At 34.8% G+C, this 15,000-nt stretch overlaps 2 protein-coding genes across 4 annotated transcripts in view; one reads left to right on the top strand and one right to left on the bottom strand.

The window, feature by feature from the left end:
* The window catches only part of LOC128248313 (uncharacterized), a 76,142-nt gene that overhangs the window by 21,495 nt on the left and 39,647 nt on the right, over positions 1–15,000 (top strand). Inside the window, exon 3 of one of the 2 annotated variants that reach the window (XM_089354587.1) lies at positions 5,709–5,780. The exons of the other annotated variant lie outside the window; for it this stretch is intronic. The gene's annotated coding sequence lies outside the window, so the exon portion shown is untranslated. The remainder of the gene's footprint in view (positions 1–5,708; positions 5,781–15,000) is intronic. 2 annotated transcript variants of the gene reach the window in all.
* The window catches only part of LOC149134528 (uncharacterized), a 35,473-nt gene continuing 32,366 nt past the window's right edge, over positions 11,894–15,000 (bottom strand). The window contains exons 1-2 of one of the 2 annotated variants that reach the window (XM_089354588.1): positions 13,804–15,000; positions 11,894–12,671 (exon numbers count right to left, since the gene is read on the bottom strand). The exon at positions 13,804–15,000 is cut by the window's right edge and continues 1,813 nt beyond it. In XM_089354588.1, coding sequence (XP_089210714.1) covers positions 13,998–14,357 — 360 coding nt within the window. In that variant the 5' untranslated portion in view covers positions 14,358–15,000 and the 3' untranslated portion in view covers positions 11,894–12,671; positions 13,804–13,997. The remainder of the gene's footprint in view (positions 12,672–13,803) is intronic. The other variant, XR_016242488.1, reaches the window with a different exon arrangement.

The following is a 15,000-nucleotide window of genomic DNA, read 5'->3' as shown; positions in this document are numbered from 1 at the left end:
TAATGTTGGTGTGCTTACGTCCCCATAACTTAGCGTTTCGGCATAAGTGTCCGATAGAATAAGTACTAGAATAAGTCCAGAGGTCGATTTTGCTCCAGCATGACCGCAGTCAAATGATTGAAACAAGTGAAAGAATAAAAGAATATATATAGGATTAATTCCCAAAAAACAACAGATGAAGACAGGTGGTGTAGAAAACAAACAGATGTATTAGTATAACGCTCGGGAATTGAAAAAGTCTATACACACTAAAAATTGCAATTTATGCACGAAGGAGGCGAACCACAAACTTCCTGCCAACAAAAAAATGCTTAATAAAATATCTGATGTCATAATTACTTGCAGACGTAAATATCTTTCAACTTTTAAATCCTTCTGCCAAAATAATTAGCCTGTAGGATTTAAATTAGTCACCCTTCATATTTTGGATTCGTCTTAAAATACTATTATACATAGCGTCGTAATGTGTCTTAACCTGTAAATTGAAGTTTAATTACATCATGCGTATGAGCAGTATGGTCAGACAAAACATTCGTTTTCTAAAAATTCTCAAATCTTTCATGTCTCTTAAAATTTTAACAACTCTTTGAATCTCTTAACTCCGATGATGGAAGATGGAAGTATAGATAATTGCTATGCTTGGAGTTAGCTCACCCATACCAACCTATATCGTCCCGAAATGGCCGTCAGACTTAGCGCTTATTCAGGATTCCTCTTAAATCATGTTATACTAACTTTCTCATCTGCTCTCCACAATGATTCTAATACGGGCATTCAAACCTCATAAGTACATCAATGTATTTATATTTATGCATCTATAAATTCTTATATGTTTATAACTTATTACATGTTTATGAATTTTCATATATTTACAAATCTTCGAATGTGTATATATATTTATAAATTCTTGTAAATTTTTATCCTGTCTCATATATGTGACCACATCTTTGTATACTGTGGAGAATTCCGATGATTTAAAATCGATTGAATGAATATATACACCGACGTCTGAAATTTGCTTCTCTCATTAATTTATATTCCTGAAGCTCCATTAGACCGCTAATTAGTTGAGCTCTATGAAATGGATAACAATGCCATTTACTCCTTCTTTATATATATATATATATATATATATATATATATATATATATATATATATATATATATATATATATATATAAAATGTATGTATGCATGTATATATGTGAGATAATAGTTTCAGTATTAATAGTGAAACTATTAAACTGAAACTATTATCTCACATTACAATAGAGATGTTATAGTTTCACTTTTGACACGTAATACTGAAATGGTGGAAGAGATAAGAGATTGCTCCGGTCACGCATTAGGCAAGAAGTTGAAATTCTTTTGGCCCATGACACTGCATGGAACCTCAGTAAGGCTTGTGTAAAATTTGAATGAAATCGGTTGGGTAGTTCTCAAGTTTTAGTGATGCACACATACAGACAGACAGACGGACACACATTCTCAGCTTTATATACATACATATATATATATATATATATATATATATATATATTTATATATATATATATATATATATATATATATATATATATATATATATATATGCATGTTGCACACATGCATAGAACACACACACACACATATATAATTGTATGAAAATCTTTGCAGATGATTCCAACCTCCAGAATACCATAAACGGCATGAGAGACTGAACATGCCTTCAGTCAGATCTGTTTGCTAATGTCCAATGGGCGTAAAAAGACAATATGCTTTTAAATGAAGATAAGTTTGATTTGATTCACTTTGGGAAAGAGGAAACTCTGAAACTACCATATGCTCTACCCTCGGGCGACTCCCTAGTGTCATCCAACAACACCACAGATCTTAGAATAATTGTTGATAACAATCTAAGCTGGAGTTCGCACGTAAACAGCAAGGTTGACTTGGCCCGCAAGATGTGCTCCTGGATTCTGGTGTGAAGGGTTGCTGAAAAGTTCCTGGCATTGGGTAAAAGAAAATACAGGAGGGTCCGTTAATTATGATTTCATTCAACATATTCCCCTTTCAGATTTATAGACTTATTGCAGCGATCCTTCAGCTTTTCCAAACCCTGTAAAAGAAGCCGGAAGGCTGGGCTTCCGGCCAAGCCTTTCGTGATACACTTAAAGCCAGGAAAGTTTTGACACTCCCTCGTGTGTGACTGTGTGTATGTGTGTGTGCATGCGCACGCGCGTGTGTACGAATACGATGTTGCATGTTAGGTCTGTATGTTTTCATTTATCTATATGCGAGTACTCATACCTGAATGTATGCGCCTAAATGTATGTCTAAGCACTTAATAGGTGCTAGACTTCTACACCCTCTCCCGGTTCCATTAAAAGCTCGTATCTGCAAATTTTTAATTAGCCGTGTTCTTTTTTACTTTTATGAGCCCACATCTTGTCAAGATAAGTGATACAGTAGTTAACTTCACATCCACGTACCCTTATAATTATTGGCAGAAACCTAAAGCTGCACTTCTGCTTGTGTTTCTAGATTTCTTACTACTTCACTACAGATAAGTTATATACAAAAAGAACTGTGTTAGATTAAACAAGCTATATGTGTATCATACATGTGTGTATGTATGCGTGTGTATATATATCTGTTATATTTGTGTTATTAAGCACAATGCATGTATAAGAGATGTTGTCTCTGGGCGAATACCACGGTTAGTTTGGTTCTTCGTGATGTATTTGCATTAAGTCTTATGCGCACATGGCTATTTGTCTATAGATGTTTCCATTTTTCACTAACCTTTAACATTATGTTAACATGTGCTGGTCAATTGATCTCCACTGTTGTGCACACAATTTCTTTATCTCTATCGCTGATCATTACGTGCGTGTCTTATGTTTGCATTTTACTGTGGTCTTCCTAGCAATATTTCACTGTTATTCGAGTACATTATACATCTTTCTATGTTTATCACGGTTGATTGGTTCTATGAAAAACCGCCGTGTTAAATGAACCAGAGATAACTGAATACTAAAACAAATGGGAGAAAACAGGTTTCGTTCTGAGAATCCACGTTGTCCTGAGTAATGTGGATGGAGTTAAATTTTACAGTCCAAGCAGAATCTTTGACTGATCGCCAACCTGTTTTATCACACATCAATCCGTGATAAGCGTAACACGGTTCACAGCATAACGCGTTATCCTGAATCCTTGATGAATGAATCAGCAATAAACGAGGACAGATGGACTTGATTATATCCGTCACATCACTGTAGCTTCTTATATGTGTTGCCTCAAGGTAATCCTTCCTACGGATTGCATTATATAATCTTCTAACCTCGACATCCTGTCTAATAGGTAGCTAATACCACTGACAGCTTCCTGGCAAATCTCAATATTATAACCACTGACCGGTGGTCAATTTTGGAATCAGTGTCCACGACCAAGTCTCTTCCGAATGTTTTTCTACTTTTAAGATGCCCTTATGTGTATGTATATATATGTATATGAATACACGTATACATACGTATAAAGATACCACGCGCACGCGGCGCCCACACCATACACATATATATATCGCATCTTTTATACCAAGACAAAACATGCAGACGATAACACTTCCAATCAATTAAGATGTGAAGCCATTAAAGCCATTGCCTGGTATTGCATTAAGGCATTTATTATTATTCACTTCGATCAGTTCTCTTTGTATTTCTTTCTTGACCTTTTCTTCCATTATGCGCTTCATCACCTGTTCTTTCTTAGCTACCTTTAGTAGTTTTTCTGAACTGCTCTGTAAATACGCTACAAGACAATTTCTTCCCATCTGTACACATTCTTCTACTGCTACTCAATCTCTTCCATCCTGGTCACTCCTCCGGTACAGTCGGTTGATATCAGTTTTCGGATGGTCGGCTCCATTCATCGTCAATAACTTCCTAATTTTTCTGTCCTGCTTCTTTCTATCGTTTCTGTTCCAGTCTATAATTTCAACTCTATATCTGATTGAAGGTACAACTCTTGAATTTATTGCTTCAATAATATTTTTGGAACCCAGCTTTCACTCCAATAAGTTTCTGAATCTCCTTGTGTACTCTCTACTGGCAATTTGTTTCATTTCTTCATCTTTTTTTATCTCGTCTGCTTTCAATATTCCCAAATATTTATACCACTGTCCTTTTTCAACCGCTCTCGTTGATTTGCTCACTTGACATTTCAATTTCTTTCAAATCATCCTCGTTTCATTTTCAATATATTATTATTATTATTATTATTATTATTATTATTATTATTATTATTATTATTATTATTATTATTATTATTATTAACATATACACACAACAAATTCGACTGTTGGGAAAGAAAAGATATGCACATCGGGCTACAGCAAGTAACCTTAGATGCTAAGAACCTTCCTAAGTATTCTAGCTGTCCCTAATAACACTGTTTTCTGCAGCTGTACTATACTGGGTTTTATGCCTATTTCCTCCATCCATCTGTTCAGATCTTTAGGGATAGCTCCCAATGCACCTATAACGACTGGGATACCTTTTACTCGCACTTTCCATAGTCTCCCTAATCCAATATCTAGGTCCTGGTACTTGGCTGTTTTTTTTCTATACTACTCATATTGATTTTTTCATCATTTGGGACTGTAAAGTCAATTATCTTGCGCTTTCTATTCTCTTTATCTACGACTACCAAATCAGGCCTCCCAGCTTCTATTCCTCTGTCAGTTTGAATATTAAAGTCCTACAACATCTTATATTTCTTACTTTCGAGTACTTTACTAGTTTCATCTTCATGCCATTTATCAACATGTTCAAATCCTAGCTTTCTACAAAGCTCCCGGTAGATTACTCTCCCTAGATCTAATTTTTATGTGTGTCCGAGCCGTAAAGCATTATTCCAAGTGTTTTCCCTGCATCATAGTTTCTGACCCAACATGACATTACGTTGGTGCCTGCACCAGTTGCCCTTATTGGCCAGCTGCTGCCTCCATCTTCGAAGCTGGGGAGAAGAATGTTACTTGTTCCTTCCATTGCCTCGTTTTGCATAAAATAGAAACATGTCACTAAATATGTAATGTGGACATATGTGCGTATGTTTCGATGGCTGTTGACTTGCCAAACTTCACACACACACACACACACACACACATACACACACAAGCATGTGTGCACGGATACAGAGATACACACAAACACAAACACAAACACAAGCAGACGCACTCATACATGTAGTGTACATCTTAGTGTGGATGTAACATTAGCTATTATTTATAACAAGTATTCGAAGTACATTGTTTATACAAGACCCACATACACTCACATACACTCACACACACACACACATATATATATTACGTCATTCATGTGTGTGTGTGTGTGTGTGTGTGTGTGCGTGTGTCTATACATGTATGTAAGGCATTAAATAGCCCAATACTGGGAAATGATAAGAGTGAAAGGAGTGGAGAGTGAGAGAAAGTAGAAGAAAGGAAAAGACGTGTGTGCGTGTGTGCGCGCGCGTGTGTGTGTACAGAAAAAGAGAGAAAGAGGAAGTAAGAGAGAAAGGGAGAGTGAGAGAGAAACTGATAAGAATCTAGGCTATTCTATAAATACATTTCCACGCTGTTTAGCTTTATATATTTTCTACAACAGTTTATATCAAATATTTCCTCCAAGTGTTTTTAAACCTTATTTCGTTGCTTATTTCCAATACAGAAATCCTACATAAAACAACCAACTCCAACAGCATGTATTTAATATTCATTATTATGAATTATTTGGTCTAAGGTAAGACCAGCTCCTCTATTTTGACGTTTAAAATTTTCCCCGACTGTGTAATATTTTTCTCTACATTTTCAAAGTTTGACAAGTTCAACCACTTCACTGCTCCAGTTAGTTTCATTCTAACACTTGCAACGATATTTTTCACAATTCAACGAATTCGTTTTATCAAAGTTTCCCTTTGTGCCAATACCTCTCAGAACCTGTCTATGCTGATAGATGTGGGTTGTAGGCCAGACGGCCCTGCGTAAGCAGACCTAAAGGTTTCTCACCTGTGACACCCTGTTCTTTAGTTGCTCATATTCCATCTACGGTTACATTGTCCTTTGTATCCTTTTGTAATTTGAAACTTTAAAATGTGGTTTGATTTGAGAGGAATTTTGCTGCTATCTCTGGCAAATGGAGGGATTGGGTTCATAGTCAATCAACTTTATAATGACATTTCCGTTTACTTGTAAAATATCGGAGATAACATGTATATATATATATATATATATATATATATATATATATATATATATATATATATATATATATATATAAAATCATGCATGTCTATACACATGTACGTATGTATGCATGCATTTATGTATGCATCCTTGTATTTTTTACGTAACAACATACACACATACATGTATACATGTATGTGTGTGTACATATATATATATGTTCACTTTAGTGACGTGTGTGTTTTTACCTTTAGGTTGTAAAATTATATATGAGGACAATCTGGAAACTTGACTGTTGAGAGAAGGCCGCGAACGACCCGTCCTTGTTTTTGTCCTTTATAAAATCTAAATAAGTAGCAGGATGTCAAGTATTAGTGCAATACGACCGTTTGAAGAGGCTCCATTTAATTGAACAATGCAAGCATTATATCAATTTAAATATAGTGCTATCTTCAGCTGCAATAAACATGGAATTTCAACAGACAAGATATATTAATATAATTTTTCTCAAACATTTTGTCAGAGCTAAGAAGATGAAAGAATTTCATGCTGTCACTATTGCAGCAAGAATAAGCTAAGGGAAGAACTACAATTTTGGAGTGGCATGGAACACTGTGAGGGTCATAGGATTATAATTCATTTCTAATTTTGTCATTATTTTCTGTTAAAGGGGGGGGGGCGTACGCTATGAAACTTAGGGCGTTATACTGGGATCTAGGAAGTCATTAAGGGCTCAGAAAGAAAAAGGTTATAATCAAAGTATAGCAAAGGCCCTTGTAATATTATATTGCATAAAAATGAGATTTAAATTAAAATTAAAAAAAAAAATTTTAAAGGGGTGTTACAACCATGTTAAATAAGAGGGATACACAGGTCAGATTAAACATTAAAAAGAAGATAACTATTATGTAGAATCACCCTAATATCTCATCATTACATAACTATTAGGTGGTCGCTACAAAGGCCACTCGAACAATGATCACGACTTACATATGGAATTTATCTGGAAAAATATATTTTGATTGGAAGTAAGGGATTAGAAGGAGGATAATAAGATAAATGATTCAATAATATAAAGACATAATTAAATGTAAGTATACAAGAAAAATTTAACAGCTAGGAAAAGTGTGTACTGATATAATTAGATATAACAGTATAAAAATGTAGCATACATGTACAAAAAAGAGGATTATAAAGAATATAGTATAATTATATGCTGTAATTATAAGTAACTGAAAGATATCAATTTAAGAACCATAATGAGCCACATCTTATCATGCATATGTGCGGAGAGAAGATGTAACATACTCCACACCTCATAGAATGTTATACCAGTATATGCGAAGAAAAATAGGAATGTAAAATATAAATCCAATTCTACATAAAAGTTTAACAATAAAAATAAAACATAAAGGACAAGAAATTGATAAGGAAAGTATTCAACGATAAAAAATCAAAATAAGAAAAATTAATAGAAAATTGATAAGAAATATGTGTAAAGACAGAAGATTAAAAAGAAAAACCGGAAATGATAAAAGATAAGCTAAAAAGATAACAGGTAAGCAAATAATGAGGGTAGTTTAAGGTATTCATACCAAAGTTGATTAAGGTCAAGGTAAGTTAAGATGAGGATATCATTGGATATCATTGATGGATATCATTGGATGTGGTTTTATAAATTATAATATTACAGGTGCTATTGTATGTATGATTATTAAGTATGGCTAAACTATTGGTATTTATCTTATCATTAGAGGATGACATATTCCGCCCAATCATATCTCTACCATTATTATATAAATTATTAATCCTATCGACCTTAGAATTTATTTTCCTATTCTTATATTAATTTATCCTTTGATTTAATAGCTGTGTTGGAGTCTTTCTCGGTAGGTCTGTTTTCTCGACTAGGTGGTCATTTATTCTTCTTCTCCCTTAAATTCTCATTATTATTACTAGCAGGTGTTATACTTTCCGAATTAAGAAAAGTAGTCTCTTGATTATATCCTGCCTTAGAGCTCGGAATGTTTTTTTAAAAAATTGATCACGGAGTTAACCTTTAGATTATAAAAATTGTTATCGTATAAAAAAATTTGTCGCAGAAAGTCGCGTAAAAAATTCGCCGAAAACAATCACAAAAATGAAAACTTGGGAATCCAAAATTTCAGGATCGTGGGTCCGAATTCGGCCCTGAACGTTGTTAATTTATTCATGGAGTCAGCCTGATTCCATAATGGTAAGATATGTTGGGCTACAGCCTCTAGGAGTAAAGTTGAAAAAGTGTGACACACTGACACACTGACGTTCACATTTATTATATTATATTAAGGCGGCGTGCTGGCAGAATCGTTAGCACGCCGGTATTTCGTCTGCCGATAGGTTTTGAGTTCGAATTCTGCCGAGGTCGACTTTGCTTTTCATCCTTTCGGGGTCGATAAAATTAGTACCAGTTACGTACTGGGGTCGATGTAATCGATTTAATCCCTTCCCCAAAATTTGAGGCCTTGTGCTTTCAGTAGAAAGGATTTATTAAAGTTGAAAAAGTGTGACACACTGACATTCACATTTATTATATTAGATATGCTTAATTTTGGGGAAACTTTATTTCAATTGAAGTGTATTTTATGTGTGTGTGTGTGTGTGTGTGTGTGTGTGTGTGTGTGTGTATTAAAGAAAGCAACAAATAAAACAAAAGTGATAGTGTTCAGTATGTTGGCGACAGGAATTTCTGTCAAAGTGACATGGTTAAACAAAGTTGTACATCATCTCCCTCTTTCTCTCACATACCCACTCTTTCTCTCACATACCCACTCTTTCCCTCTCTTTTATTATTACTCCCACTGCCACCATCAGCACTACTACTTTTAATAAAACATCATCAACTCTCCCTAAATTTCTTTGTCTCTCTTTCCCTCTCTCTTAGTGGGCATCCATTCTTGTGAAGAACCATGTACAATCCTGATCTACTGAATGTATCAAACGCCTTAGTTAGGTCTATAAATGCCACATGTAGGGGACATTACACACAGGACAAGAGAAGAGACTCAACGGGTTTCATCTCAGATGCATGCACAAGAGCCTTGGTATCACCTGGCAAGACAAAGTGACCGATACACAAGTCTTGAAACAGGCCAGTGCTTCCGAGCATAACAACTATTCTGTGCGAAAGGAGAGTAAGATGGCTTGGACCTGCGAAGTGGATGGATGTTAGCAGAATTCCTATGGCGAGTTGGTTCTCAGGGTAGCAGACCCAGAGGGCGACCAAAGCTGAAATTGAAGGTCACATGTAAAATAGCAGCCAGACCAAGTGCCACATCGATGCAAAGACTTGGGAAAAGTTAGCTTAAGACAGAACAGCATGAAAAGCCTCAGGAGTCAACAAAGGAGCCAAACAACACGAGGAAGAAAATATTCCGGCACTCGAAGCAAAACGCCCAAGAAAGAAAGACACCACACGGCAGCACTGCATCCTCCTTGCTTGCAGATTTTACAGCAGAACTTACTCATCGAACATAGGAAGGATCAACCATGAGAGAAACTACAGAAATAAGACAACGAGTACTTGAATCTCTGATAAGATCAACAATTTAAATAAACACATATTCTATCATGGATCGATATATATCAGTTTTTAAATATATCAATGTACCAGTCATTAAAATATTAGAATATATAAAAAATCTAGGAATACATAAATATATAAAATTTTAATATACATATATCAATAGATCAGTGAAATTCTGTTCTTAAATAATTTTTACAACGCCGTTCTACAACGCTTTTAATATGGGTGAAATTCTAAATAAACTTTTATGCACCTATACTTTTATACATCTATATTTTTATACATCTACACTTTTGTAACATGATTTCACTCATCAATTTATTGATGTATATTAAACCATTATATATTTATGTATTCATAGATTTTTAATGTTTTAATTTAATGACTGATTCATTGATATATTTAAAAACTGATATATATCGATATATCGATATATATATATATATATATATATATATATATATATATATATATATATATATATATATATATATATATATATATATATATATATATATAAACTGATATATATCGATGCATGGCAGAATATATGATTATTTAAATTGTTGAACCTGTTTGAAATTCTTAACATTTTTTAAAAACCTTTGCGTCTCGGGCTTTTTATCTGACCACTTCAAACTACTGCCTATACAATAAACAAAGAAACTTTACTGTATAAAAATATTTAAATTGAATTACATTTATAATTGTTCAATTTATTCGATTTTTTCCATTTCTAATTTATATATACATATGCCATAGAGACCGGGAAACCGGGCCCATGAGCCTGGCTAGGCTTTAAAAGGGCGCATAAATAAATAAAACATATATATATATATATATATATATATATATATATATATATATATATATATATATATAACACGTATACAAACATACATAGCCAAGCAAAACTATAACTCATGTGAGATTTATTTTTCTTTCTCCCTGTTCAATGTTTCTGCTGAAATGGAATCAAATTCTCAGAAATCGTTAAATGTACGCCTTTGTTCACTTTACAGTCCCACGCATATATATATATATATATATATATATATATATATATATATATATATATATATATAGCTGGAGTTTACAGATATACACTTTTATATATACTCTTTTCTTCTATATACATTATATGCACCCCTGTATCTCTGTCTCTCCTTCTCTATGCATGTGTGTGTGTGTGTGTGTGTGTGTGTTTGTTTGTGTGTACAAATTGGGTGTTTCCTGCATGGCCGCTTTTTATGCAACATGTACCGGAGATAAAAGAATGAATATAAAAAAATCCGACTTGAATAGAAATACTTCGCTTTCTTATGACAACTTGAAAAAGAATGCATAACTACTACACGTACCTTTTTTTATATATATGTGTGTGTGTGAATGTGTGCGTGAGTGTGTGTGTGTGCGTGCGTGTGCGTGTGTAATATTTTATGTATAAAAGTTGCATGTTCTGCATTTAAGTACCTGAGATATATATTTCGTCGCCATGTTTGATGTTCTAGTGACAGCCAATAAATTTAAGTGTTTAAGAAGTAAAGACGAAATATTAAAGCTTGTTCCGCCATTACTGATCAATGAAGACAACGGCTTCAGCCATGAAATCAAAACTCAAAAGTGTACACATTCCTGCAGGGGACCAGATAATTACAACTACTCCAGTCCTTCTCATTCGCAGAATCAGCCCCCTTTAATTTTGTTCAGATTGCTTTCAATTTTGGTGTATCGATACAACTCTGAATTTTGATTACGATCAACCAATTACTTTATCTCGTAAATTAAAGAATCTGATGTTATTTGCAATTAAATTTGCGAAATTTGGGTCATTTCAGCCAATCAACAGACAGCGTGGCATTAACAGCTTGTTACCATGACAACAGGACGCTGTGTTGTGGTTCACTTCACTGCTGTCTCACTGTTGTCTGTGACGCACGTTGTTCGATGCTGATTTTTGCAATTGATTCTTCACACCACGAGATTCTTTTCACCCACGTGTTTTGATTGAATTTTTCTGTGTTAGAACATTACGCATTTTCCTGTCGTTCTGTGTGGTTGTATTTTTCTCTGCTTTTTCTGTATTTATTCTTATCGTAGTTTACAAATCCAAGCATGAAAACGTTACTCAACTTTGGAGTTTTGGAGACAGACGCCCCCTTTTAGCACACACACACATACACACATACACTTATATATTAATGAGGTACATAAATACATGACAGGTATATATAATACTGAAATACGCATTAAGTAAACACATGCAGACAAATATATTGATATAATACATTTTTAAAAAAATTGTTTAAATACAATTAATGAATGAGCCAGGTGATACATGTTGATTTTTATTAGGTATTTCAATTTATTTACAAACCTACAATGAACAGGTCAGACGCTACATTTCACAGTTGACACCGCTCCGCTAAACACAGAAAATATCTGTCTCGCTATTGGCTAAAAATACCCAGTGTTTTTTCGATTTTTAAACCTCTGTAACTTTTCTCTCCGATTTTTTTCCTCCACATCAAACCTTCAAAGCAATGAGACAGGAAGGCTATATTATTATAACCCAATTTTCAGAGTTTTCACTATCTTCTACAAAAAGCGTATTTTGCGAATGAAGAAAACTCGATCCTTTTACGCTACATCTTCTGTACCCCCTGAAGCTGTAAAAGTGTTGATATTTCATTGTTATAGATGTTTAACACTCCCCCACAGCTGCAATGGGAGACCCACCATCTGTGACTGCAAGAGATTTCGCTCAACAGTAATAATTGAAGATCTTCACTGACGATGCTACGCTTCAACAGAGAACACTAGCCACGAAGTAGGAAACGCGGATGTGTGACTTCTCCCGTCTATCTTGCATGTTCCATGTGGCTGAAAAGTAGGAAAGTGTTTCATCGTTACTGCTTTGCAGAAATACAACAACCACCACAACAAAACTATTTAGCACTTCATTGTGGCTTAGTTAACTATGTGCCACATATATACACATATTCGCTAGACGAGCGCAAGGGTTTAGTGAAAGAGACGTGTGTTCTGCACACTCACTCTCTCGTTCTCATGCAATGTTTCTTGGTGGCAAGACAAAGTCAAGAGACGTGAGCTTGTATGAAAATGCAGGAGATTGTCAAAATGACTGAGGCGATCCCCATACCTTTCAGTGCGTGTTCCAGTCATAAAACATTGCGCCAAACGTTTGTCCTGCATTTTACATTCAAGCACAGCGTTCTTGTATGTTACCATCTGCATCAGTTGACTCCAGTGGCCAGCTGTTGCCATCTTCGAAGCTGATGGTTTCTTCCATGTCTAATTTAAATGATATACAAACATGCCACTAAAAACAAACACACACATACACAGACAGACAGACAGACAGACACACACACACACACACACACACACACACGCACACACACACACACACACCTTCATATGTATAGTACTTATGGGCCGGAAAAACAAAGTTATACTTTCATGTCCGGTATTTATAACAATTGAGGTCATATTAAATTCCACGGGGAAACATTTAACCAGTTGTTTGTATACACTTACATGCGTTTACATATATACACACACACATAAATGTATACACAAGTTCATATATTTATGTACGTAAATACATATGTACTACGTATGTAGTTTTTTTTATATATATATATATCAAACATAACTTGAAAACAGAACACAAAGGATATCGCGGTACACATGTTTCAAGCTTTATAAACAATCTGTTATTACATCACCATGGGTATATTATTGATATAAAAGATTTGTTAAAGCTATCTTCAGCCGCAAACATTGTTAGTCCAAAGATTACATCACAAAAGAAAAAATACACTTAGTATTACCCATTATAGTAGGTTTATCACATCCCTTTAAAAAGGTATATATATATATATATATAATACGAAATGGGACAAAAACGCAAAACATCCAGACAGTTCGGTGATTCAAGAAAGAGGCAACAAAACATTCAGATAGATGATATATATACTACATTATTTACATTTGACGGATATTTGTCCTCATCTTGTTTGTTGTTAACACAACGTTTCGGCTGATATACCCTCCAGCCTTCGTCAGGTGTCTTGGGGAAATTTCGAACCTGGGTTCTCATAATAATAGTAACGATGTTTCTATTATTATATTATTATTATTACTATTATTAATCAGGTCGCTGCCGTGAATCGAACTTTGGGGTTAGTAGCACTTGATGGTTGTCGCAAAGTTGAGACCTTTGTTTAGTACGGCTTCTTCGGAGTCTTCCAGACGTCGGCTGCTTACATTAATCACTGCTTTCACAGGTGGGTGATGGACTTCAGTCTTCATTCTCCGACCTTTGAGTTTCATAAACTTCTTAATCTGGCGTGTCTTCACCGTTTCAAATTCTTTCATGTACGATTTTCCTAGATCTTGTTGGATTCTCTTTCTGTCGTCATCTCTAGTTATTTTTCTAAGTAATGAAGATAGCCTCTCTTTGATTTCGTTATTTAGTTGATGTTTTTTCCAACGGTTGTAATGGATCCTCTCACGGACGAGAGCATGTCCTGCCCTTTCCATTATATTCAAACCAGGTGGTATTAGCTTTGAGTCTCTACATCTACACAGGAAAGTTTGAAAGACGAGCTAGTTTTTGATGGAGTTTCTCTATATGTCTCCAATGAAGTCTAATAGTCGGCTCCGTACCGATTAGATAATACAGTTCTATATTTAAGAGATGAGGAATTATTTACATTATTTACATTTGACAGATTTACATTTGTCCTCATCTTGTTTGTTGTTAACACAACGTTTCGGCTGATATACCCTCCAGCCTTCGTCAGGTGTCTTGGAGAAATTTCGAACCTGGGTTCTTATCCCTAACGATGTTACTATTATTATTATATTATTATTATTATTATTACTATTATTAATCAGGTCGCTGCCGTGAATCGAACTCGGAACCTTGGGGTTAGTAGCCCGCGCTCTTAACCACTACGCCATATGCCCGTGGGCAATTATGGGGTGAATTTTAAGGCTTATAAATCTATTATTTTTCTATCCTTCCTCAATACCGGTTCCCATATGCTATTCATATCTGCACTCGGTCTGCTTAGGAGGTTGTTGTGTCCTGGCATATGTACTGCTTCTTTTAGTTTTCGTATTTTCCAGTGTTGTTCCCTGTCTATTATTTTAACTTCATCCCACAGGGGGAGGTGGTTTC

Source organism: Octopus bimaculoides, chromosome 7 (genome assembly GCF_046866305.1).
Source record: "Octopus bimaculoides isolate indiv1 chromosome 7, ASM4686630v1, whole genome shotgun sequence".
NCBI classification, from domain to species: Eukaryota; Metazoa; Mollusca; class Cephalopoda; order Octopoda; family Octopodidae; genus Octopus; species Octopus bimaculoides.
The sequence above is the reverse complement of the archived record's forward strand: the minus strand, read 5'-3'. Positions and strand labels throughout refer to the sequence as shown.